Source organism: Hylaeus anthracinus, unplaced genomic scaffold (assembly GCF_026225885.1).
Source record: "Hylaeus anthracinus isolate JK02 unplaced genomic scaffold, UHH_iyHylAnth1.0_haploid 12000, whole genome shotgun sequence".
Lineage (NCBI taxonomy): Eukaryota > Metazoa > Arthropoda > Insecta > Hymenoptera > Colletidae > Hylaeus > Hylaeus anthracinus.
In genome coordinates this window covers 10,754,071-10,777,323 of record NW_026534347.1, presented here as the reverse complement: position 1 = coordinate 10,777,323, position 23,253 = coordinate 10,754,071, and the positions used below count along the sequence as shown (strand labels likewise).

At 35.9% G+C, this 23,253-nt stretch overlaps 5 protein-coding genes across 11 annotated transcripts in view; 3 read left to right on the top strand and 2 right to left on the bottom strand.

Moving 5' to 3' along the window:
• The window catches only part of LOC128890201 (dual specificity calcium/calmodulin-dependent 3',5'-cyclic nucleotide phosphodiesterase 1-like), a 106,080-nt gene extending 102,811 nt beyond the window's left edge, over positions 1-3,269 (top strand). For both annotated transcript variants that reach the window (XM_054148480.1, XM_054148479.1), the window contains exon 12: positions 260-3,269. In XM_054148480.1, the coding sequence (XP_054004455.1) occupies positions 260-354 (95 nt within the window). In that variant the 3' untranslated portion in view covers positions 355-3,269. The remainder of the gene's footprint in view (positions 1-259) is intronic.
• Positions 3,270-3,275: 6 nt separating this feature from the next.
• Positions 3,276-11,014, bottom strand: LOC128890215 (transmembrane protein 234 homolog). 3 transcript variants are annotated; one of them, XR_008460589.1, is made up of 5 exons: positions 10,661-11,012; positions 10,437-10,588; positions 10,201-10,360; positions 9,951-10,122; positions 3,276-8,857 (listed from the first exon to the last, which is right to left on the bottom strand). XR_008460589.1 is itself a non-coding variant. In XM_054148512.1 (4 exons), exons 1-4 carry the CDS (start codon positions 10,674-10,676, stop codon positions 10,046-10,048), a joined length of 372 nt encoding a protein of 123 aa, XP_054004487.1. In that variant the 5' UTR covers positions 10,677-11,014; the 3' UTR covers positions 9,917-10,045. The 3 variants fall into 3 exon arrangements, 2 of the variants coding, with proteins under 2 accessions (XP_054004487.1, XP_054004486.1); XM_054148512.1 differs by lacking the exon at positions 3,276-8,857 and having other exon boundaries at positions 9,917-10,122; positions 10,234-10,360; positions 10,661-11,014; XM_054148511.1 differs by lacking the exon at positions 3,276-8,857 and having other exon boundaries at positions 9,917-10,122.
• A 553-nt stretch (positions 11,015-11,567) lies between these two features.
• LOC128890210 (transmembrane protein 53) lies at positions 11,568-17,641 on the top strand. The gene is made up of 5 exons (XM_054148501.1): positions 11,568-12,278; positions 13,190-13,397; positions 13,472-13,624; positions 15,579-15,698; positions 15,867-17,641. The coding sequence occupies exons 1-5, from the start codon at positions 12,064-12,066 to the stop codon at positions 16,146-16,148; spliced, it is 978 nt and encodes a 325-aa protein (XP_054004476.1). The 5' UTR covers positions 11,568-12,063; the 3' UTR covers positions 16,149-17,641.
• A 119-nt stretch (positions 17,642-17,760) lies between these two features.
• Positions 17,761-19,245, bottom strand: LOC128890214 (structure-specific endonuclease subunit slx1). Of its 2 annotated transcripts, XM_054148510.1 has the most exons (4): positions 18,529-19,245; positions 18,393-18,444; positions 18,028-18,322; positions 17,761-17,937 (listed from the first exon to the last, which is right to left on the bottom strand). In XM_054148510.1, the coding sequence occupies exons 1-4, from the start codon at positions 18,705-18,707 to the stop codon at positions 17,762-17,764; spliced, it is 702 nt and encodes a 233-aa protein (XP_054004485.1). In that variant the 5' UTR covers positions 18,708-19,245; the 3' UTR covers position 17,761. The 2 variants fall into 2 exon arrangements, with proteins under 2 accessions (XP_054004485.1, XP_054004484.1); XM_054148509.1 differs by having other exon boundaries at positions 17,761-18,322; positions 18,529-19,228.
• Positions 19,246-19,659: 414 nt separating this feature from the next.
• Positions 19,660-21,663, top strand: LOC128890211 (protein NipSnap). Of its 3 annotated transcripts, XM_054148505.1 has the most exons (6): positions 19,757-19,828; positions 19,953-20,108; positions 20,234-20,416; positions 20,662-20,830; positions 20,909-21,176; positions 21,311-21,663. In XM_054148505.1, the coding sequence occupies exons 2-6, from the start codon at positions 20,026-20,028 to the stop codon at positions 21,457-21,459; spliced, it is 852 nt and encodes a 283-aa protein (XP_054004480.1). In that variant the 5' UTR covers positions 19,757-19,828; positions 19,953-20,025; the 3' UTR covers positions 21,460-21,663. The 3 variants fall into 3 exon arrangements, with proteins under 3 accessions (XP_054004478.1, XP_054004480.1, XP_054004479.1); XM_054148503.1 differs by having other exon boundaries at positions 19,660-20,019; XM_054148504.1 differs by lacking the exon at positions 19,757-19,828 and having other exon boundaries at positions 19,841-20,108.
• The last annotated feature ends 1,590 nt before the right edge of the window (positions 21,664-23,253 follow it).

The following is a 23,253-nucleotide window of genomic DNA, read 5'->3' as shown; positions in this document are numbered from 1 at the left end:
CATTCCTTCTGTCTCCCACAAAACAAAATGTTAAAAATGGTACTTCACTTTCTCCCTCACAAATGAAAAATGGTACCTCACCCTCTCTACATAGCTTCACCGTTCTCAGTCCTTCCCAGTCTCCAATTCTCCTTTCTTTCAAGAAAACAAAAAAATAATGAAAATGTCACCTTCCTTTTTCCTGCGTGGCGTTAGCTTCCGCTCTTCGCATCACTCACGGAGTACAAATGAAAGCATCGTTTTATTTGTTCGAAAACAGATGCTGAGGCGAGGGCACAAAAGGAGCAAGAGCAGAAGGCGAGCGACAGCCGCGAGGACGGCGACACAGTGCAACAAGCTGCGCCCGAGGAATGAAAGATCCGACGAGCCGTCTTGTTTCTCAAGAGAATATGTAATTTTAGGCTACGAGGAGGCTCATGAACGTTTTAGAAGTGGTCGCAGTGATACGGGTAAACGCGTCGCGACTACAGCGATTCCTCTCGTCGCCCCGAGCGAAAGTCAAAGGTCAGGCTTAACGTTAAGACCACCTCCACCGACTTATTTGTATCGTTTGTTTACCACGGCTATCTGTTCCATCGTCCGATGTTCCATTGATCTAGCATTTCGACGGGTGTCTGAATATCGAGAATGGTGGAGCGCAGAGGCGGGCAAAATTTTAATCGAATAACGCGAGTGGCGAATGGAAACAACGTGGAGCTATTTATTTACCTTCTGGAATGTAACAGAGCGGCTAGTTCGACACTAGAGCAATTTCTGAAGAGAATATACATATTCTAGAGTAAAGAGAAAGTATAGACAATGGTATTATTGATGGCATTTGTTTTTTACTCGACCAAACAATTACTCAGATGGCCTTCCACTCGTTTCATGTGAAACTTTATTTTATAGTTGAGATTTTAATAACCACCGAAACGATGAATCTCTATCTTCCATTCGTCATTCGAAATTTTCGTGTAGATTCAAACTTTGCCCATTTCTGAACAATTACCACAGACTTGTTCCAAACCAGTCTCCGCGGTCGTATTTGCGAATTGTACATACAAGCTTTACATGATTTTCTTATTCTACGTTCTCGAAGATATATTGCGTTAATTTATAACAAGCTGCGAAATGAACGCCTCGACCGTGAAGTCCGAGTTAAGTCGTGGACTAACGCGGAAATTACATGTGCATAAATTCCGATATAGCGAAAAAATAATACCACGATATTTTGTGAATCTTTTTAAATACGCATTCGTCGTGTTGGTCGCAGACTGATTACAAGGCCACGCGCTACTTTACGTTCGATAAAAGCTGCGTACTCTTCGAGGGCCACAAAATAATTGAGCTCGTCTCTATGTCGCTTTGATTTATCAAAAATTATGGTAAACTGCAAAGGCAGAAACGAAAAAACGATAAATTAATTCACCAAGAATGTAAACACACACCTCTGTGTTCACAATAGAGAATCGAGGTCGGCTCGGAGAAGAATCTCAAGGCGTTCATTTCCCAGTTGATATTTCCCTGGTCGTGCAACCGATTACGCGTGAATTAATTACTATGAAAACGTAGAAGTAGCACGTCTCCCAAGGTAAACGTAGCCTAAAGTTACCACGCTGCGATAGGCAGCAAGAATCGAGCACACGTAAGCGAAAGAAAGTCGTAAACGTACTTAGAGCACAATTCTCCATTGGCGATTATGTGGTAGCGAGTGAAAGAACACTATGTTAACGTCGAGGGTGATTCCCATGGCGTTCCGATCATCGGCAACGCTGTCTTTCTCCGTACCTGTTTTTTCTTACAATTAGTCTATAATTACGAGCATACGTTTTTTCATAGGAACGAAGACTTTCATCTTGAGAAAGAGTACGCACCGAGTTCGATCAAATTCGCGATGATCGACACCGACTGGCGACGTTACTTTACCAATCTCATTGCATATACATCGTCATCGTGATTTTCTGTTTCCTAAATTATGTAGCCTCGTGAAGTTGGCACCCCCAAATGCAAATTTGGATAAAAATCAAATTGCATTCGTTTGTCCACGATTTGTCCACGTTTGTCCAACCACAATTTTCATTTGTCCACCCTTCAGAAAAAAGTTTCACCACAAATAAGCCATTTGAGGTCAACACATCTATATAGACCTTTTTTCGGGTTTCCTTAAAAAATGTGTCTTTCCACATTTCGTCCACTAATGTTTTTCGTTTGTCCAACAAGTATTTTCGTTTGTCCACCCCTCAGAAAAAAGATACACTTCAATTAAGGAGAAGTTGCCAGCGATACGCTCGGTTGCGGGTCATTTGTCCTCGTTTTGTCAATTTCGTAGCTAATTACGTATGTCTGCGCAGAACCACTAACGGTACTTGTTATTTGTTTGTTTTGTAAATTAATATTATTTACATGTTACATAAAAACGGGGAAAGAGAAATAATTAAAATATAAATAGAATGTTGCAATTGGCATTGTTCAAACAATTTCTGCATTTTAACTATTAATTTGCATCCAAGGGTATGTACCACGTACATATTCACCTTAATAATTATTAAATTGATGAACATGATACGTAAGTGTAAGTAGCGATACTACATTTTCCTAATCTATGCATAACCTTTTCCTAAGGGTTACACAAACGAAAACTTTAATTGAAAAAACAAATAACGTTAGTGGTTCTGCGCAGACAGAAATAATTAGCTACGAAATTGATAGAACGAAGACAAATGACCCGCAACCGAGCGTATCGCTGGCAACTTCTCCTTAATTGAAGTGTATCTTTTTTCTGAGGGGTGGACAAACGAAAATACTTGTTGGACAAACGAGAAACATTAGTGGACGAAATGTGGAAAGACACATTTTTTAAGGAAACCCGAAAAAAGGTCTATATAGATGTGTTGACTTCAAATGGCTTGTTTGTGGTGTAACTTTTTTCTGAAAGGTGGACAAATGAAAATTGTGGTTGGACAAACGTGGACAAATCGTGGACAAACGAATGTTATTTGATTTTTACCAAAATTTGCTAGGGGTGTTAACTTCACTAAGCTAAATTATGTAAAAAAGAGAGAAAAAAACGACTACGACGTTACTCGAACGTTTCTACTACTCGGAACTGTTCGCATACAGACTTTTTCTGAACGTTTTATCGAAGGGTAAGACTATGGATGCGAATTCGGACGAAAATGTGTTCGGACTATTTCTGACGAATTCGTCCGAATAAACAAATACCTGTTTTTCAATGATAGTGTTTAATCCGTTGACATGCTCTATTTTACCATCATTTAACAACATTATCTTCATTACTGGGCGGCAGAAACATACTGACTAAAAGAATAGACGCAGGTCGCACGAAAAAATCAAACTTGTTTGAATCCTCAACTAGTTCTGACGCCGTCGTAAATGTTCTGACATGTTTATCGTTGCCACTGTAAACACTCCCATTGAAAAATAGGCGTTTGTTTGTTCAGACGAATTCGTCAGAACTCGTCCGAACATATTTTTGTCCGAATTCGCATCCATGGTAACCGTAGCCTTACTCGGAGAGCTTTCAGAATTTATTACACGCGCTTGATTATCGCACAAGTGTTGAATTCGAATCGAAGTATCGACAGGTTGAGTGCTGTCGCTCACTTTTCGTTTATGCTTCACAAAAGTTTCCCTCGCAAAGTTTTGCAACGTTTTTCATTCAATTTTCGCTCCATCTTTCGCTCAAACATTTAAAAATTTTGTAAATTTCTACGCGGTATTTTCTCATTTCATAAGTGTCTCCTTTGTTTGTTTTCTAACCGATTTGGACCACAGCTCAAGCGGCCCGAGCGAAAAGTGAAAGAAAATTGGCACTCAACGTGTCTCCTTAAGAAAGTACGGCTTTTCTTGCGGTACAATATCGTAGAGTTGAAGTTGAAAGTCTTCGCGAAACGCCAAGCCCCATTTATCAACGCGCTCGCCCGATGAAAGTGGATTTCCGCGAAGACGGAAGCTTTACAAGCTTCCTCGAGACCGGCTGGTCGCCAAGGCGAATGACCAAGACTAGTTTCTTCTTCAAGGTCCGATTTCTCTGACTCGATTCACCTTTCCAGGCGGTATTTTAACAATTAGCACAAGAAATTGCTCTTAATGGTCGCATAATACGTTCAAATTTCGCGCGTTTTTAAAGTCAACCCAACGGCCATCTAGCGGTGAAAGGGTCGAACTAATTTTCGGAGTTTGGTCAGCGCCTCTATCGGGAAAACGTTCAAGTTTGTCCTCAATAATTCCTCTTTTTATTGCTAGATGGCGCCATTTACGCTGTTTTTTTTTACCGACACGTGTCGATACATTACCATCATGTCGGTAATTACCATATAAATGGCGCCATCTAACGGTGAAAAAGGGAACTATTGAGGACAAACTTGAGCATTTTCCCGATAGAGGCGCTGACCAAACTCCAAAAATTAGTTCGACCCTCTCACCGATAGATGGCCTTTGGGTTGACTATAAAAACGAGCGTAATTTGAATTACATATGCAAACATTAAAAATAATATTGATATTAACTAAGCTTCTATAAATAACAATTTCATGTGTGTGAAGTTAGCCCCGCACTTTTCGAATTTTGAGTTTTTCTTTCTTGTGCCGTGTTGTACTATATTTGTGCTGAATTGTGCCGTAAATAAGAAATTGATAACATCAATAACAATTAAGAAAAGAAATAAAACCAAAACTATACTAGCCCCGCACTTTTGCCGAAACAAACTTTTTTTCTATAGAAAGATGCGTACTAACTTGTGCTACATTGTACCATTGATAGAAACTCGTTATCTCTACTCATTTTGCACATAAAAAAATGTTGAATTTTAAGGAATAAACAATTTAATATTCGTACAATTTACGAACGGCGACAAATAATCGAATTCTGCAAGTTGTGCTAAATTGTGCTACTTACAATACACGAGACACGTGCGTTAAAATTTGAGATTAGCTCGAAGGTCGATAAAAATTAACAAAAAAAGGTGGCGGTGATTAAAAATTTTGATATTTCCGAATTTACTTTGATTGTGCCGGATCCTGCTAGACTAGCACAACAACTATTCCTAATTACAAAATCTCGTCAGATCGCCAGATTTCGCAGCGTTAGCAAAGTTAGAAATCAGACGTTAAGAACTTGCATTCGCATTCGCACGCGCTCGCGGGTAGCGGAGTGCAGTAATGCCTCGATAAATGCACAAGCTCGGGATTGAAAGTGTGCATTTATCATGGAGTTCCCACATTGTTTGATCTATGCCGACAGCTTCGGCTTGTTTCGCTTATTTCTTTTCTTAATTGTTATTGATGTTATCGATCTCTTATTTACAGCACAATTCAGCACAAATATAGCACAATACGGCACAAGAAAGAAAAACTAAAAATTCGAAAAGTGCGGGTCTAACTTCACACACATAACAATTTCTCCTCTTCACGGAAAACACTGAATCATGAAGCTCAATCGTGAAGCTAACCCAGGAATAGACAGCCTTCTCTGACTCTAGATCATATTTAATGATCTACATATATCTTGGTCTCCTTAGTCCGTAGATTCTTACAAAAGAATGTTAGAAAAATTGATCAGCGATTGGTGTAAAAATAAAGTTTTGTTGATTTCCCAATTAAAAATGAAAATAACAAATCTCTTCTGACCGAAAAAATCGACCTCGAGTCAAGATAAATCGGACCTCAAGTATCCGCTGTGGATTAGATCCCTGGGGTTGTAACGTCATTGTACATAATTACGTTAGATGTGTATTCGTATACACGTAAAGGTGCAGCTTTAATGTATGTAAATGTAATGTAAAAGAGATATCACTAACGTTTACTCGACGTGTGCAACGTTCCGTGTACATGCACGTACATGCATGGAGAAAAACACGACGGATCGCTGTATCAATAGGATCCAGAAATAAAAAGACGTCGCGACGATCAACCAGCGTAAGCTCCAAACGAAAATCATGCGTGTATCTAGTTTAATCGAACATATCCGGGAAACGGGAATTTGCGTGGTGGCAAATGGCTGATAAAGAGACCAGCGCGACGTCTTTTCATACTCGACTTCGATGTCAAGGTTTACAGTCCTGAGGATATTATTCCTTTCGCAAGGTGTGGACGTTGGAAGCCTTCGACTCGCGCGTTGTAGCAAAAGAGGTATTTTATCGTCATAGAAGATGTATAGGATAATGTCTCTAGCTCTGAGGTTAAACATATCCGTCCTGTATTTACTTCATTTTTCTCCTTCGGATTCAATTCGTACGTGTCGATCCATTGACACGCGACTAATAGTTCCTGGTATCGTCGATGCTTGATCATCTCGGTTGGAAATCTTCAGAAGACATCCCATACAGTGGGTGTAGAAAGTCTTCGTACACCGATCGATTTCCAAAGAAACTGTGTAAAATTGTAATTTATTAACTTATTTTTATATAAACAATGACATTCTACATATTCTCGGAAATCTCTAGAATAGATAGATTATAAAAAAACAGCTATTTATCTAAGTTGCGAAATTAACAAGAAAGAAACAATTAATCGATAGAAATATTGAAGCAATAAGTATTCGCACAACTGTCTAATTTTTAAAACTTCATTCAAACAAAGAAGAAATTTACATTAATTTACAAGTATATAATACTTCCTTCGTGGGATTTCCTTTTGATTTTATAATTATTGTAACTTTTCTAAGCATTAAATTAACTAAATTATTAGTAGACTGCGAATCTTTATACATTTATAGGAAATTTGAATGCGCAAGAAACTACAAAATGGAAACAATATGGAAGAATATAAAAAAGATTGAAAGTAAAACTCATGTTATAATATTTGGAGAATAAAATAAAGTCCTATTTAAGTTAAATTTTAGTAGGCATGTTTGCAAAGATTTTATTTTACATAAAGTTCCGCAGTCTAATTATTAGTTATTCGAAGTGGGATCTTCTTCAATTCCTCTATTAGAGCCATTTTTAAAAGTACTTTACTGGAAATTTGATGTTTTCTAATTCGTACGAAGCAGTAAAGTAATGTGTTTACGTTACAAACTCTACTGTAAATGGTTTGTCATAAAAATCGTCCAAATACTTATCGCTTCTATACTTTCACCCACTTTTCGCATTGTTTTGTTAATTTCACAAATTATATTAACTAGTAAATGTTGTTTGGACTATATCTATCTTAGAGATTTCCAAGAATATGCATTAGGTTGTCCCAAAAGTTTCTTTCGTTTTATTAATAATTAATTCATACACAATATTTTATGTTTTATATTACATTACAAAATTGTGTACAATTCATTTCGCTTCATTACTGTTACAACATCAATGTCTAAGAAATTAGATTGTCTATTTATATAAACACTGTCACAGAAAATAATTGAATGCAACTGACGAAAGAAACTTTTGGGAGAACTTAATAAAATACCATTGACTATAAAAAATGAAGTTAAGAAACTATAATTTCACACAAAAGTTTTTTGGGAAATTGATCGGTGTACGAATACATTCTACACCCACTGTATCTTTTCTGGAAGCCTGGAGATTCCCTGCCCATAGAACAACCGTTTTACCAAAGTACATACTAAACGATAAATGAAAGCAACACGATACTTTGAACACCTGATCAGCGTTCCAATATCGACGGTCTTCGTTTCTGTACGAGCAAGTTAATTATATATAAGAATTGTGGGCGTTGCCTGTTCGCAACAGAGGAACGTTCGCGTCTTTCGTTTAGGGCAGGGATGGGGAACCTGTGATACTTTGAGGTACTCCAAGCCCTTTCGCTTATTTTGTCTATCCTGTATCTTCTTCGCTTAGGAAATTTCACATTCTGAAGAAGCATGTATTTTAACATTAATTTATTAGGATGTCTCAGAAAAAATTAGGCATTTTTTTTATTTATTAATCAGTCTATATAACAAGGTAAAACATTTTCGACTTTGATCGTCCGCTCTTCAATGTTTGAGGATTATGTAGAGAAACACTTAATAATACAAACACGAGGTTGTGAACTATGTGCTAATAATATATATAAGGAACTAACCAAATCATCATTTTGAATACCGTGAGCTTGTATCAGTTAACGATATCACGACTTGAATTTCAAAAATAATTCATTTCTTAAGTGTTCTTAAATATTTAATATTTTCCAAACAACTTAATCATTGAAGAAACCTCAAGAGTCGACAATGTTTCATCTTATTTGCTAACATGGACTGTAATTAACACGAATTTTCTGAAACACCCTGATACATGCAACTGTCATCTTATATTTTTTAATACTTTACACGTCGTGTACTACGTTATAAAAAATTCACAAAGTGACAAATGACCTCCCAATGCTAGAAAGGTTCCCCAGCCCTGGTTCAGGGTGATTCTCAGATAAGACTGTGCACGGGGTTCGAATTCGTTGCGACGGTTGTTGTTTGAAAGCTTGCGCTTCCGTGGTTTTTCAATTACGTGAAACGGTACGTCGTCGGCAGCGATGTATGACGATTTTTGCGTTCACGTGTTGGGCACGAATTCGTTTTCCTTCCTGCAGCGGACAAGGGGCCAAACGCGTGATAGAATTAACAGTACATTGGAACCATGGCCGTACCGAGAGAACAATGCGATAGAAAACGCGTGAGCGAAGACGGATATTGTTTACTAAAAGTGAGCAAAATTCTTATCTAGCTAAAAAGCATCAAGTTATTTTAGAACTATTTTAATTCAGTTTGTCCGCTCAGAGTCCCCTACATCTAATTGACTTCAGCCTTTAATTCCATTCCACCCACACCACCTGCATAATATTCATTCATGTTTCCATTCAATTCGATTCTACTGAATTTTCTTGTGCTTGCTTTGGTCCCTTTCACTCGATTCGCTCGCGTTCATTTCGATTCCATCCTGAAATGAAATTCTTCTTTCATTTTGGTCCAAACAGATCCGCTTCGCTCACATCACCCACTCTCACTCTCTCTCTCCTTAATCGTCTAGAACTCTCTTTGGACAAATACTTGGTCTTTCCTTGTAGAACAGTGAAGTACGAATCGAGTCCGCGATCAAACTCGAATTGGAAAACACGTGCGGTGCGTTTCTTAATGCGTGCCATCTAATATCGCTTCGCTCTAACAGATAAGTGTACCTAGTAAACAAAAAGTACGTGTTGCAAAATGGCTCGACTGTACACGGGAGGTCGCGAGACGAGATATTGATATTACACCGCAAAAGAGGCTACGGACAACAATACTCGACCAATAATCGTAATTCGTAAGATAAGTAACTCTAAAAGACACGCATTACACACGTACATATACGCGCACACGTGACACGCATACAGTCGTTGATCGAATTGCACGAATCACCGCAGAAAAAGGATGATATTTTTGTTTTAAGAAAACAGTGTCGATGTTAGATAAAATATCTGTCTCTACCTAGCACCTGAAAGTTAACAGCACCATGTACGAAATAGTTATCCAATAATATGTGTTAGCCAGATATTTTTCCTTGTTTAGAATGCCTCGAAAATTGTTTCCTCGATGATTCCATTGATTTGATCAACGACTGTTCACACACATACACAAACGTGCGCAGCAAACACTCCCTACCCTCTGAACGTACACGTTCACTTTTCGATTCGTTATATGTGGGTGAAAAGGTGAATTAATCGAGTAACTCGTCGATGATCGTCGTTGACGAAACTCGTCGAGTAAATACGCACCACGAGACGTAAAAAGTCGAGTGACTATACACGGTTTATTCGTTTGGTTTCTTTGTTTCCAATTCGATTTCTCTGATCTGGAATCTTCCGTTTGTTGGCACAATTTACCGCAAAAAATGATGTGTACATAATCGATAAACTTTCAGCACCGTGTCCGTTTTGATGTGATGTAATTAAGTAAAGACGCAACAAAGTGGGCGAAAATATTAATATAAATATAAAATACAAATTATAAATACACCTCGTGTATAATTAGTACTGTATTCTGCATAAATTTACCGAGAAATAAAAGATACTCGATTAGTTATTGGTGTTTGTGATTTGTTCATTTGTGACTCTAACTGTATTTTTACACCTATATAAATACAATATAACTATAAAGTTTCATCTATTTTATCCCAGCAGCAAAGAAATGTCCCGATCAGTACCATTGCCATTCCAATATATGTATCTGAAAATTAAAATAATTCAAATAACTTCTACAGTATTCTCCTAATAGTTATTGGAGGATAGCAAATGATATGCAAACTTCTGTGTATTTTTTCTTCACCCATAAACCAACCCGTTATCGCAGTTACCACAAAGGTAAGTGAATTAGTGACTGGAACAGCCAGTGATATATCTGTACTACTCAGAGTTAAAAAATATAATATAGAACCGCACTGGTTGATGATAAATGGTACAATATACTAGACAGATAAAAGTAATTACATGAAATTTCATTATAACTATATGCTTAAAAAATGATAATGCTCTAAATAAAACCTTCAGTTTTGTAACTAGGAATGCCAATTCATTAAAGAATTGACCAAATCTCGAAGATGATTTTACATTTTCTAGACCTTGAGCTCCTTTTTTGATAAATGGATTGGTTACGCCGTACAAGAATGCCACAAGGGCAAGATTTAAGATAGAATCTATAAAAAGAATTACCTATGAAATATTTTATATTATACTAATTGTAAAAAGAGAATTAAAATAATTCTTACCTAATGATACTGACATGATAATGGTATTCTTATGGAATATCTGATGACTAATAACACACGATTTACGTTCTGTATAAGTAGTATACAATATTTCAAGAATATGGAGCACAAGGTTACGAAAATAGTAAATATAACCTTAAAAATTGCGAAGACACTTTGCTGGTCAGTAAATAAGGGAGGAAAAAGAGATATCAGAAAAAAAATATAAAAAGTGGCAATATTTAGAGCGTAATATTACAAGAAGCAATTGTTCCTAAATCATTTGTTATAATAAATAAATAATTTCTAAACAACTCCCTACACCCAACCTCAAAGACCAGCAGAGTCGGTAACGAATGGTGATGGTGATCACGTGATGCCATCTAGTAACAGGAGTGGGGACTACTTGCTTTTAAAATGACGCCAATTATAAGATAAGATAGCTCGATCTGTTGGTAACTGAATATTCCAGTAAAAATAAATTAAACCGTAAAAAGAACCTGACAATATTTTTCATATTCGTGAATAATTAATTTATATTAAAGATTGAGAATGGTAATTTTCATTGTGTTGAATTCTCACAAATGCGAACCTGTTTTACATTCCTGCAAGGCGGGTCAACGTCACACAGGGGCATTAGTGAATTCTTACATGTAAGATATCTTATTATGTCTATTGTTACATTATGTAGTTTAGGTATATTTTTAATTTTAATATTTTATGAAGTATCTTTATACATTTATGTATATATATATATATACATATCAACATATTCATGGAAAACCATGTATCTGATATAATTTTTAAAATATTCTTCTGTTTTGTAGTGCGTCAAATATACATGCTTTTTCCCCATCCTGAAAAAAACTTAATGCTTAATAAAAAACAAAAAGATCATCCGTACTTATAGCTGTCGCGCGAACATCTTGCAAAACGCGTGCCAATTTTCCGTTGCTAAAAACGCGCGAGAGAACTTCCCAAGTGCTGTGAACGTGGACGCGAGTCCATATATAGTTTGTTATCAACAACGTGTGGTCTGTCGAATCAGTTGTGGTTGGGATCGCTGGTCGCATCGATCGTGGACGGTGTTCCCGTGGTTCCGCGATCGCTGACAAGAAAGGAAAACACTCCGAGTGCTCCAGAGGGAGTTCCACGGTCGTAGACGTCGTTGTCCTCGTCCGTGACACGACCTAACTTTGGTACAGGCGTTTTGGTATCGATCACTGGCGTTGCGCTCACGACAACGCAAGCTCGACTCGAAACGCGTATCCGTCGAGGTAAAGGGGCGGCGATATCCTCCCTTTGGCTTCCGTTGAGTGTCCCACGTCTCTGCGCCACCGCTTCTACCCTCTTAACCCGCTCCTTTATTTTTCGCCCTCTTTCTCTCGCATCCTCGGCGGGAAGGAGGACGAGAAGCAGGAAAGATGAGCGATCAAGAGGATCTCGACTACTACATCATGTTCCCGTCGTTTCCGCCGTATCCGAAAGATCCGACGTTGACCACCGGCGGCCAGGATCAGCGCGAGGAGTTCGTGTTCGTCTACGAGGAGGACAAACGACCGGTGGTTGTGCTTCTAGGATGGGCCGGCTGTCAGGACAGATACCTGGCCAAGTACAGCGCGATATACGAGGAAAAGAGGTACTGAAATTTCGGTGAAAGACGTGCCAACGATACAGGATTATCATTGTCGCAGGATTTTACCTGTGTCGATTTAAAAATCATGTGCTGAACGTGTGCAGGAGGTACACTCTTGTGCCAAGTGAGACGTTGATGTTCTATTAAGCTGCTTTATGAAGTGTATTCTGCGAACGTTATGCTAGCATACGTTATAAATGCATGGAATCAGCTTGGCTACCAGAATATCCCTCTTTCGTCCGTTTGCATTGAAACTATGAGTCGTTCGTTGAAGTTTCCTTGGCTAATCGTGCAGGCTTTCTCAGATAACGAATGCGCAACGACTCCATGCGCGGGTATTGGTAGGCTGAAACACGAATATTTGCGAAACACGCGATTAGAAGAAAAATAAAATTCTTGGTTCACAGGAGAACAATGTCAACTCGCTAATGCATGTTAACTTTTCGAATTTCAAACTCGTCTTTTCACTTCCTAACGTTTAGTGTTAGTTCACAGCATTGCCTTAAGAAATTTTAAATAAAATATTAAAGAGGTGGATTTTGATCCACCTCGCTCCAAAGAGATCAAATAAATTCGACTGATTTACACAGGAGCCGGTGAAACATAACAAGCGCAACGGATCCGTGCCGGTAAATCACGCTGACTCTGTTTATTTAATCAATAACAATTCGAACCTCGCGTGGATTCTCACGGCGTCCCGTATATTCTAATATTACTATTGCTCGTGGTAACGCGAACACAATTTCTGAATATAAAGTGGCACATATAGCTGAACTAGAGTGTTACTATACAGGCTGTGCTAACATTGACGGTCCAAACTTTGAGTACAATGCTCGTCAATGTGCTCGTTCACTTTAGAAGTGTACATTTCATCAAGTTCCACAATAAAAAGAAAATGATGTTCCTTTTCCAAGCTGCATCACACTACGATACACGGCCCCAGTAGAATGCTTGTTCTGGAGAAGAGACAAACTGCCTTACATCGGGAAACGATTGATCCAGGTGATTATTGACAAGAGCCTGGACCAGCATCCGATATTCTTCCACGTCTTCAGCAACGGAGGCGCGTTTCTGTATCAGCACGTAAGCCTGGCGATGCAACAGTCTAACACGCCGCTCAAGGTACGGGAAACTTCGTTATCCTTTAATAAAAAATATGCTAATCTGTCGTTTGACACGCATTTGGTAAATTACAGGTCAAAGGAGTAATATTCGACAGCGCACCTGGCGAAAGGAGGTTGACCACCCTCTTCAAGGCGGTCAGCGTTATCATCGGTGGACATCCGCTCATGAACATACCAATGTCCTTCTTTATAACGATCTTCCTCTATGTGCTTTGGTTCTTCGAGGTACGAGCATGGTATTTCACCTCTTCGACTTTCCAGGGCATACGAAACTTGCACTTTGAACATACAGTTGCATGCAAAAGTTTCCGGCCAAAAATAATTTTGGAATAAAATTATGTATAATAGGTGTAAAGTAGAAATACAAATATACCATAGTAAAGAGCTTTTATTATACTATCGAAATGTACAACTAAAAAATTTGATACAACAAGTAATAATTATTTATAACAAAAATAACAATTTTTACTTCTTCATAAGTATCCGGCCAAGTACAAAACATGAAGAAAAAATACGATAACTGAAGGAAAAATGTTCAAAAATGGTTACAAATGTAACATTATCGTCAATATTTAGTAACCATACCCTGTGAAGCTATCACGGCGGCACATCGGTGAGGCATCGATTCAATAAGTTTGATGATTCTATCTTGAGAGATATTTCTCCACTCTTTTTGAATTCTTGTCGATAAAACAGCTTTATTGGTACAATTAACAGTTTCTATTCTTAGTTTAAGATCTTGCCATAAATGTTCTATGGGATTCAAGTCTGGAGATTGACTTGACCAATCTAGAATTCGGATCTTATTCTTCGTGAAAAACTCCTGAAGCAACCCAGATCGATGTTTTGGATCATTGTCTTGCTGAAATATCCATCCTCGTGGCAAATTTCGACGAGCATAAGGTAGCATTTGTTCTGATAGAATATCCCTATTCATAGGAGCGTTCATAGTACTCTCAATTTTGTAAATTGGACCGACGCTTTTCCAAGAAAATGCACCTCAAAGCATAATACTACCTCCACCGTGCTTCACTGTTGGTATTTGATATCGGGAATCATTCCTAGTGCCTTGTGGTCGTCTAACATACCTTCTCCCATCATTTCCAAATAAATTAATTTTAGTTTCATCCGAAAACAGCACTTTCTTCCAATCATTAACTGTCCAACTCCTGTGTTTCTTTTCAAACTCCGATCTGGCCTTCTTATTTTTTTTACTTCTCAGTGGTTTTTTAACTCCAACCCGTTCAAAAAATCCAACTTCTGTGAGTCTACGTGAAACAGTACTTTGACTAATGTCAGTCAAATGGGAGAGCAAGACAATGATCCAAAACATCGATCTGGATTGCTTCAGGAGTTTTTCACGAAGAATAAGATCCGAATTCTAGATTGGTCGAGTCAATCTCCAGACTTGAATCCCATAGAACATTTATGGCAAGATCTTAAACTAAAAATAGAAACTGTTAATTGTACCAATAAAGCTGTTTTATCGACAAGAATTCAAGAAGAGTGGAGAAATATCTCTCAAGATTGAATCATCAAACTTATTGAATCGATGCCTCACCGATGTGCCGCCGTGATAGCTTCACAGGGTATGGTTACTAAATATTGACGATAATGTTACATTTGTAACCATTTTTGAACATTTTTCCTTTAGTTATCGTGTTTTTTCTTCAGGTTTTGTACTTGGCCGGATACTTATGAAAAAGTAAAAATTCTTATTTTTGTTATAAATAATTATTACTTGTTGTATCAAATTTTTTAGTTGTACATTTCGATAGTATAATAAAAGCTCTTTACTACGGTATATTTGTATTTCTACTTTACACCTATTGTACATAATTTAATTTCAAAATTATTTTTGGCCGGAAACTTTTGCATGCAACTGTATAACATTTGCCTTAGCATTACAATGATCGTAAGATCATAAAGTCTACTTACATTCAGTTATTCATTTATGGACTAATGTAAGTGAATTTAAATGTACGCTTCATCTCACGGGTTACATAAATTATTCATTGGTCTTTGCGAAAATAAAACATCAAACGGTATTATATTTATTAGATCTAAAGGTAAATCTTTTCAATTCACGAGTAATATGAAGTTGAAAAAAAAGAACCGTTTGTTCTGTTCTTTCCTGATGATACTGAAAAGTAATATAATATTTTAATACGAACTTTAGGTACATGCATTTGGACGTGGTTATCCAGTTCAGACGAATCCGATAACTCTGGCGGAGGAACCTCATTCCTGGCCACAACTGTTTCTTTACTCGAACGTTGACACTTTAATACCAGCGTCCGTAAGTGGATTACAGAAATAAGTTTTAACTCTTACTTGGTAATAATGTCTACGATAATAATAAAATTACGAAACGCTACAATACAATTTTATGTATATAATTTCTCTTACTTATATTTCACGATATTTGTACTACTGAAATTTTGAATGGCTATTCCTGTGTTTCAAGGACATCGAGAAGTTCGCCAGGAGACGAGCAGAACGTGGTGTACGAGTGCAGTTGGTGCTATTTACGAATTCGCCGCACGTGAAGCACTATGCTACTTACCGTGACGTTTATGTTAACACGGTTTGTAGCTTTATCCACGAATGCCTGACATCACCGAACTCGATAAGTCCGGAATCGCCTCAAGATCGTGGCGAAGACAATAGCTCGGGAAAATACGACAGTCTGCCTGGTCTTGCCAAAAGGGTTGTGCTACCACACGAGGCCAGCCAACAGATGAATTAAACAGAAACAACAATGGCGAGTTAGCAACGTGGTCGACGAGAGGATCGTGTGCCGCGATCGTGTACAAGAAAGTGGGCAAACTGGAAGGCTAAGAGGATCGACATGTTTGGTTCCCTCTTTGTCAAAAGTAATCCAACTGTAACGTCAACTTCTTTGCTTACAGATTGCGCACTGAAAAATATTAGACACCTATTTCTTTTTAAGCTGATATTTATGATCAAAGTTGGAAACTACTGAATATTTAAATTTTTCAGAAACTAACAGTTTGATTTTATAATGGACATGATCAACAAACAGAAATTTCATCAAGTTATAATTGGCTAATCAGTTTTTTTATAAACATTTCTTGTAAAACATGAGCAACAGCTGTAGTCGATGAAGTAATACGTGTCTAATATTTTTCAAAGCTCTATGTGTGCAAAATTGCATAAAAATCGACGTGTTACAGTTTATAAATCAGATAAGTTTCGCAGTCAGCGTTGAGTCTTGCTTATTCCAACTCCTCCTACTCTATATTGCCACGCGATATAATAAAGCGGTGTTTCAAGCGCACTCTAATGCAAAATAAATTTTTATTGTGATAATAGAACACCCGTTTGCTTTATTCACCTACAAATCACGCTTAATCGGTCGTCGAAGGATTTATCGTGAATCATGAATAGTTTGTACGTAGTAACGTGACCGTAGTTGTACATAGTAGTCTATTCTTATCGCTAGTACTCGTAATCTAAACCACGGTATACCTTGTTTGTCGTAGCAAGACTCAATACTGATCCACGCCACGCAGAATTCATATTGAAATTTTCATAAAAATTTGAAAGAAATGCTGTGTGTCCTCGACTTCTCTTTCCTCCTTTTGTCCTTTTGTTCAATTTCCGCTTTCTATTTCCTGCGTATCTTCCAGTTTCTTCCCTCGTTTTGAGTCCTCGAACGTCGATGTTGCTCGAACTTCGCAAATCAACAGAAATTTGCGTTGGTCTCGCGGATAAACAGATATAAATGTACATTTGGTCTATAGTGCGATCGTATGTATGTACAAGTATACGGAAGTACAATTCTGACTTTCCAATAGACGAACGGAACAGCGTTGCGACGATTTGGAATATCCTCATTCGGGGTTCCGTAATCTCGCGTAGTGAGTTTGACGAAGACTCTAGGTGCACATAACAGCGAATTATAAAAAGAGAAAAATTAGCAAGTTAGATACCTAGACGCTTGCTGATACGATCATAACGCGCGCGAGATACATACGTTGAAATCTGAAACTACGATTAACGACATTGTAAGTATCGGCGCAACAAGCTCGCACAAAACGATCAAGCTGGCCTTGATTTTAGCTTCCGATTTAATTGCGGCATATTTAAATATCGATGAATCAGAGGAATTTTCTTGTATCCCTCCCTATCAGATAATGTTACGTCTACATGTATATACATATACGTATACATATATGTATATATAAATATATTTTGATCTGTCGATTAGTTACAAATAAAGACTGATAAATATACACAACGTGTTATTATTACGTTAATAAAACATTAATAATAAATTTTACGTAATAATTCTTATATAATTAATAGACAAAATTCATGCTCTTGGCGTCGTTACATTTATGTGTCCTCACCATCATCACTGGAGGAGACTTCTTTAAGATTTTTGTAACAGCCAACTTTTTTCCTAATTAAATCTCCCCATAGAACATCGGTATTACAAGCAGGACAAGTACCACCAACTGGTATAATCATATCATCTTTGCAAAATACATGTGCTAAGCAAATTAAATGAGCTACCAAAGGACAATTAGGTTTTATACAACTAACTAATTCTTTTTCTTCTAAAAATAAACTACATATAGAACAAAATATGGGAGATATACCTTGAGTTTCTATTTCATTAACTAAAGCTTCTTTAAGTTTCTTCTTAATCTTCTTAGAAGTTACTTTTCCACAACATATAGGCATATGCATTGGAGCTGAGACATAACTAGAATATTTTTCATAAAATTCATAGTCTAACCAGCGTACTGTTAAAGGTAAACGACACCAAGGGCCAACTTTTAACATTTCTGTTAAAACCAACAGATGATATAAGAACACTTTCTGGTTGTGCTTCTTGCGAGGTACATGTTTCAGACGTCGACTACGTTGAGGATTCTGCCATGCCCATTCAAACTGGAAGCAAAAATTAATTAGATAAATAAACTGAAATCATTTTCACAACTGAAGAGTTACATAAATATACCCTGAGTGCAGATGTATTATTTGGAAACCCATGAACGATCAACACCATGTTCCTGAGAATAAAAAGATTAGATTTACTTTGTAGTTAATGCAACAATAAAAAATAACATCTTAGTTACTAATAAGTATGTACTTACCATGGTCCCCTCTTACTTGTTTTACGAGCTCCTCCAAATTCATTCCCAGCATTATGCTGTACAAGCCTACGTCGAGGATTAACTGTATATCCTATGTATGTCTTTCCAACATACTTTGGGTTCTTACAATACAGCAAATAAACACCAAAGAAGTGCTCTATTACTTCTGCATCATCCATTTTAAAGTACACAAAATATTTGTATAACTCATTACGAGTTGTAAATTACATAATATTACATTAATTTAATCCTGGTGTATCGCCTAACATCGCTAACAATGCAATATTTAAGTAATGATGATTTCGTATAACCTAACATTTATTTGAATGTATATATGTAATATATATATAAATATACAGATCAACTTAACCTAACTTAAAGCGATAGCTCGGATGTCTAGTTGAGTACTAAATCGTAATACAATTACTACGGAACAATTTCGGTATTACAATATATGAAAAACAGGATTAAGAATGTTTATTTTCAAACTCCTGTTTTTATTAGTAATATGATATTTATGTATACAATTGATATGCGTGAAACAAGAGGTATTATAAATAGTATATAGATAATATTCATTACACAAACAACGTCAATTATATTTATTTTTGATATTTCTACATTGAAAAACACTTGTGTTTATTTAAGACTGACCAATTTGAAAAGAATCAATACAAAGATGTATCATGTATCGATTGTGAAATTTGACAATTGTTTCTATCGACTTTACCGACCGCTAGCAATTATGCACATAATTACATTTGATATATTTTATTTTGACAACACTGATACAATATTTTAATATTTATGCAATATTTCATAATTCATATAACAATAGAAGCATTAAATGACATCCAAATAGATAAAAAAAATAAAAAAGCCAAAAGTCGGTAAAGCGTCAAATTAATTAAAATCAAATTAAAACCAGTCATTTTTCGATGTTATTTAGCACTCGGACTTTCTTTTCAACGTTTTTATCTGGTAAACATTGCAATCATTTGAAAAAAGACATTACAAGTGATGAATATGATATAAAGTCTTATCAATATAATATTCCTTCAATCCAATAAATCTAAATATCGTCGTAAAGTGTTTAAAATATCACAGCAATGTTTTAGAAATATTTCAAACGACGTGGATAGAATGTTGCAACGTTTTAGCAAAATTCTTCGAATATTTCAATAGGTAATATACCCATAACGTTACACATACATATATCGAAAGATTACAAGACTACAAGACGCAGGCGCTGTGATGCTGAAGTCCACAAGCTTATCAGTCAAGAGTACTTTCCATGGTCGTAAGTCTCGTTCCGTCTAGAAAGAAAACATCGCGAACGGAGATTATGAATAAAAATAAATCAACAACATTAGTCGACGATTACACAGTGAGTTTGATCGTACGCGCCGCGTGTTTAATTGCAGCGCTATCGAAATCGAGCTCTGATCTTGATTGGGCGAAGACCAGCGGAGATCTCTACGCGAGAATCCAGTAAGAATGGCTGCCGTTTTTAGAAGATTCAGAGCCGCGCAGATCACGGTGATCGGCAATAGTAAACTACCGTCAATTATTACCAGCCGGTAGGCGACCACGATTCCAAAACCTTGAGGAGCACTCCTTTTTTCATATGTTTCGCGTTGTAGACTACGCGAGCTAGTCTAAGCGGCGGCTTTTTAGGGCAATAGCCACATCGTGTGTGTTGTAGATCTTTTGCAAGGTCATCGATCCGTCAGGATTCAAGCGAAGGATGGATAAACAAGCTCTTCGTAAGAAAAATCGAGCCAACCAAAGAGTCACACTCACGGATGCTGTCAGACAAAGGAGTTATTTACGCTTTGCACACGCACAATATCCGACCTGATTCCATTGACAAATACGTGGCCAATTAGTGAGTGAATCTATGATTTTATACTTTTATTTCGCAATTTCTTCTTGCTTTGGTGTCAAACCAATATGTATTAAATTGTAAACACACGTTTGATTGCTTGCACAAAATTTTATTTTTCTAATTTATTGAAAGTTTCAAAAAGAAATGTTAGATTTTATTTATGTCGCAGAATTGGCATGCACAGAGAATTGTTTTAATAGTAGGAAAATTATATTGGGACATGTTTGTATTTTGGGATATTACAGTGAAGAGATTGTTAACGTTATTAACTCCAAGAAGTCTGAATTGAAATTGGAACTAGTTGGTTCATGGACTGTCGTAGCCGGTGATATAGATCAAGCTTTGCACCTTTGGCAATATACTGGTGGTTATGATAGCGTTGATCGCGCACAAATCGAATTGTCTAAGGACAAAGTACGATATAGTTGAAAAATTTATTTGTATATACTGGTACAAAATCAATTTTCTATAACAAATCAATATTATTTTTAGGCATATCAGCAGTTATTCAAGGAGAATGGCAAATATTTACGATCTCGTTACTTACAGTATTTATTGGCATTTAGCTACTGGCCTGCCCTTACAAAACGTAACGGTTCCAATATATATGAAATACGTAGTTATAGATTACAACCTGGTACAATGATCGAATGGGGCAATAACTGGGCAAAGGCTATTAATTATAGGCGCAACAACAATGAACCTTTCGCTGGTTTTTTCTCACAAATCGGTCGATTGTATAATGTTCATCACATGTGGTGTATGTATTAAATTAACATTAAATCCATTTTTCCATATACCATTTTAAACAGATATAATGTAAAAAAAGATACCGAAAAGGTGTCTACTTATGTATAAAACATCCATAAGTATGATAAACAATTTCAATTTCAGGTTACAAAAATCTCCAAGCACGAATGGAAACTCGCGAGAGCGCATGGAGATCTCCTGGATGGGACGAATGTGTTGCATATACTGTACCGTTAATAAGAGAGACGCATTCCCGTATTTTAAGTCCTACTAGCTTTTCACCAACAAAATAAAATTCCGCTCTCATGAATGCATTTGTATATTACAACTTATTTCTTATGTCTATACGGTGAAAATATTGTAAAAAAAACATTTGTTATAACACACATTGCATTTATAATCGTGTAAAGTAAGCGCTCAATATGAGAAGGGTTGTACCATTTTGTTGTATTACAACTACTAAAATGTATTTTAATAAAATTTAAATTTCTTTGTTACCTTAGCGCGTTTTGATATAATGTGTTTCCATTGTCCATCCAAACACTATATTTATACATGAATGAATACACTTGATCGTTGTATATACGGACGTTCGTGTATTTCTATATTAAAATCTATTGTTCATAATTATGTTTGCACAATGATGTAGACTTGGAATTCTATGATTTGGTATTAACAATTCATTTTTATTTAAGACAACGTTTACAAAAGCTGAGTAATTACATTTTAATGAAAGCTTCAAAGCAAAAATAACTTGTATCTTTTTTCATTGAAACAATTTTTAATTAAAAAAGAAATTGCTTTAAGAAATGGAAGGGTTACAAAGTGCACATAATTAAACATCTTTTCTTTTTATTATCTAATCAATGTATCAAATTTGATCAATCTGAGTTGTTTACTTCAAGCCTTAATTTAATTTGCAAAGAGTATGTTACATTTTCTCTTTTTCAGTCATTAGTTAAAAACACGTACATTAATCAGATTTAAAAATGAAAGTAATTATAATAATTATAAAGATTAATTACAACATGTTATTTGCATTTTATGTTCCATTTCGAAATCAATTTTTTATAAACATACTAATATTTATTAGTTAAATTTTATAAATATATATATAATAAAATAATCGTAATAAAGAATTCTGTTATTATAGATTACTATTCCATATTACAGAAAAGTGTTTTACGTGAGCATATTATTTACTTCAACTTTCTAATCATTCATTGATACATTTAATGCTCAATATAATCTAAAAACACTTCATCATTGCTTAAACTTTTACAATATTATTGTAAGATTAATTTTTATTCCTATTTAACACTATCATGTTTGGAAGCTAGAATTATCTTACTGATAATGAAATACATCGTTTTTTTTAACCATGTACATACATATGGAGCCAGTGAAGTGAGGGACGATTATTATATGATCTACAACGCTCATTTTATTAAAAGTTATTGCATTAATGTACATATATGTAATGTACATCGTACGACGTTTTATATCATACAATCAAAATTTCATTTCTTTTTTTTGACACACTTAACAATCGTGATTTGTATCAGCATTGACTTTAAAATAGAAAAAGTAAAAAATGAAGTCAAATTTGAATTATAGCGAATATTTCTCTATAAACATTTTAAGAATTACGCATTATTTGAGGACGCATATGCTCGATAATATTGAAAATAGAAAGCATCTTCAGAACACAGAAATAAATATCGACGAAATCTTTTTACGATTATTTACAGTATACAAGTATATGTACAAGATGTAGGCAAACATATTTTCTTCGTAAAAAAAAAAAAAATAAGTCAGAATAAAATTCTCTGTCAAAATAATAATTTTGTGATTGAATCACTCTATGCCAAGTGACTATGATACACACCTCACTGTTAATTGTAACACAATTTGTAAATCATACTGCTTCAAGGGAAAGTGTATATTTTAAATTATTCTTTTAATTAACTTGCAAAATTCTTGTGGATTAAAACTCTATTAAAAATTGGCATTCGTATAGTATATCAAATGATACTGCAAATATATTATAGACATACATACATGTTCATTAAATGTAAGATAAAACA

Bases quoted from the DNA above. Each gene is read 5' to 3' on its own strand.
- LOC128890215 (XM_054148511.1), bottom strand. The intron at 10,361-10,436 runs GTTTTATTTAGA...TTATCTGTCTAG, and splicing joins TCCTAGTTACAAAACTGAAG to TATATTGTACCATTTATCAT. The intron at 10,123-10,200 runs GTTTGCATATCA...TTTAATTTTCAG, and splicing joins TGAAGAAAAAATACACAGAA to ATACATATATTGGAATGGCA.
- LOC128890210 (XM_054148501.1), top strand. From the start codon at position 12,064: ATGAGCGATCAAGAGGATCTCGACTACTACATCATGTTCCCGTCGTTT. The intron at 12,279-13,189 runs GTACTGAAATTT...TCCTTTTCCAAG, and splicing joins GCGATATACGAGGAAAAGAG to CTGCATCACACTACGATACA. The intron at 13,398-13,471 runs GTACGGGAAACT...GGTAAATTACAG, and splicing joins AGTCTAACACGCCGCTCAAG to GTCAAAGGAGTAATATTCGA.
- LOC128890214 (XM_054148509.1), bottom strand. From the start codon at position 18,707: ATGGATGATGCAGAAGTAATAGAGCACTTCTTTGGTGTTTATTTGCTG. The intron at 18,445-18,528 runs GTAAGTACATAC...TTTTATTCTCAG, and splicing joins ACAAGTAAGAGGGGACCATG to GAACATGGTGTTGATCGTTC. The intron at 18,323-18,392 runs GTATATTTATGT...TTTTGCTTCCAG, and splicing joins ATAATACATCTGCACTCAGG to TTTGAATGGGCATGGCAGAA.
- LOC128890211 (XM_054148503.1), top strand. From the start codon at position 19,823: ATGGTCGTAAGTCTCGTTCCGTCTAGAAAGAAAACATCGCGAACGGAG. The intron at 20,417-20,661 runs GTGAGTGAATCT...GGGATATTACAG, and splicing joins GACAAATACGTGGCCAATTA to TGAAGAGATTGTTAACGTTA. The intron at 21,177-21,310 runs GTATGTATTAAA...TTTCAATTTCAG, and splicing joins TAATGTTCATCACATGTGGT to GTTACAAAAATCTCCAAGCA.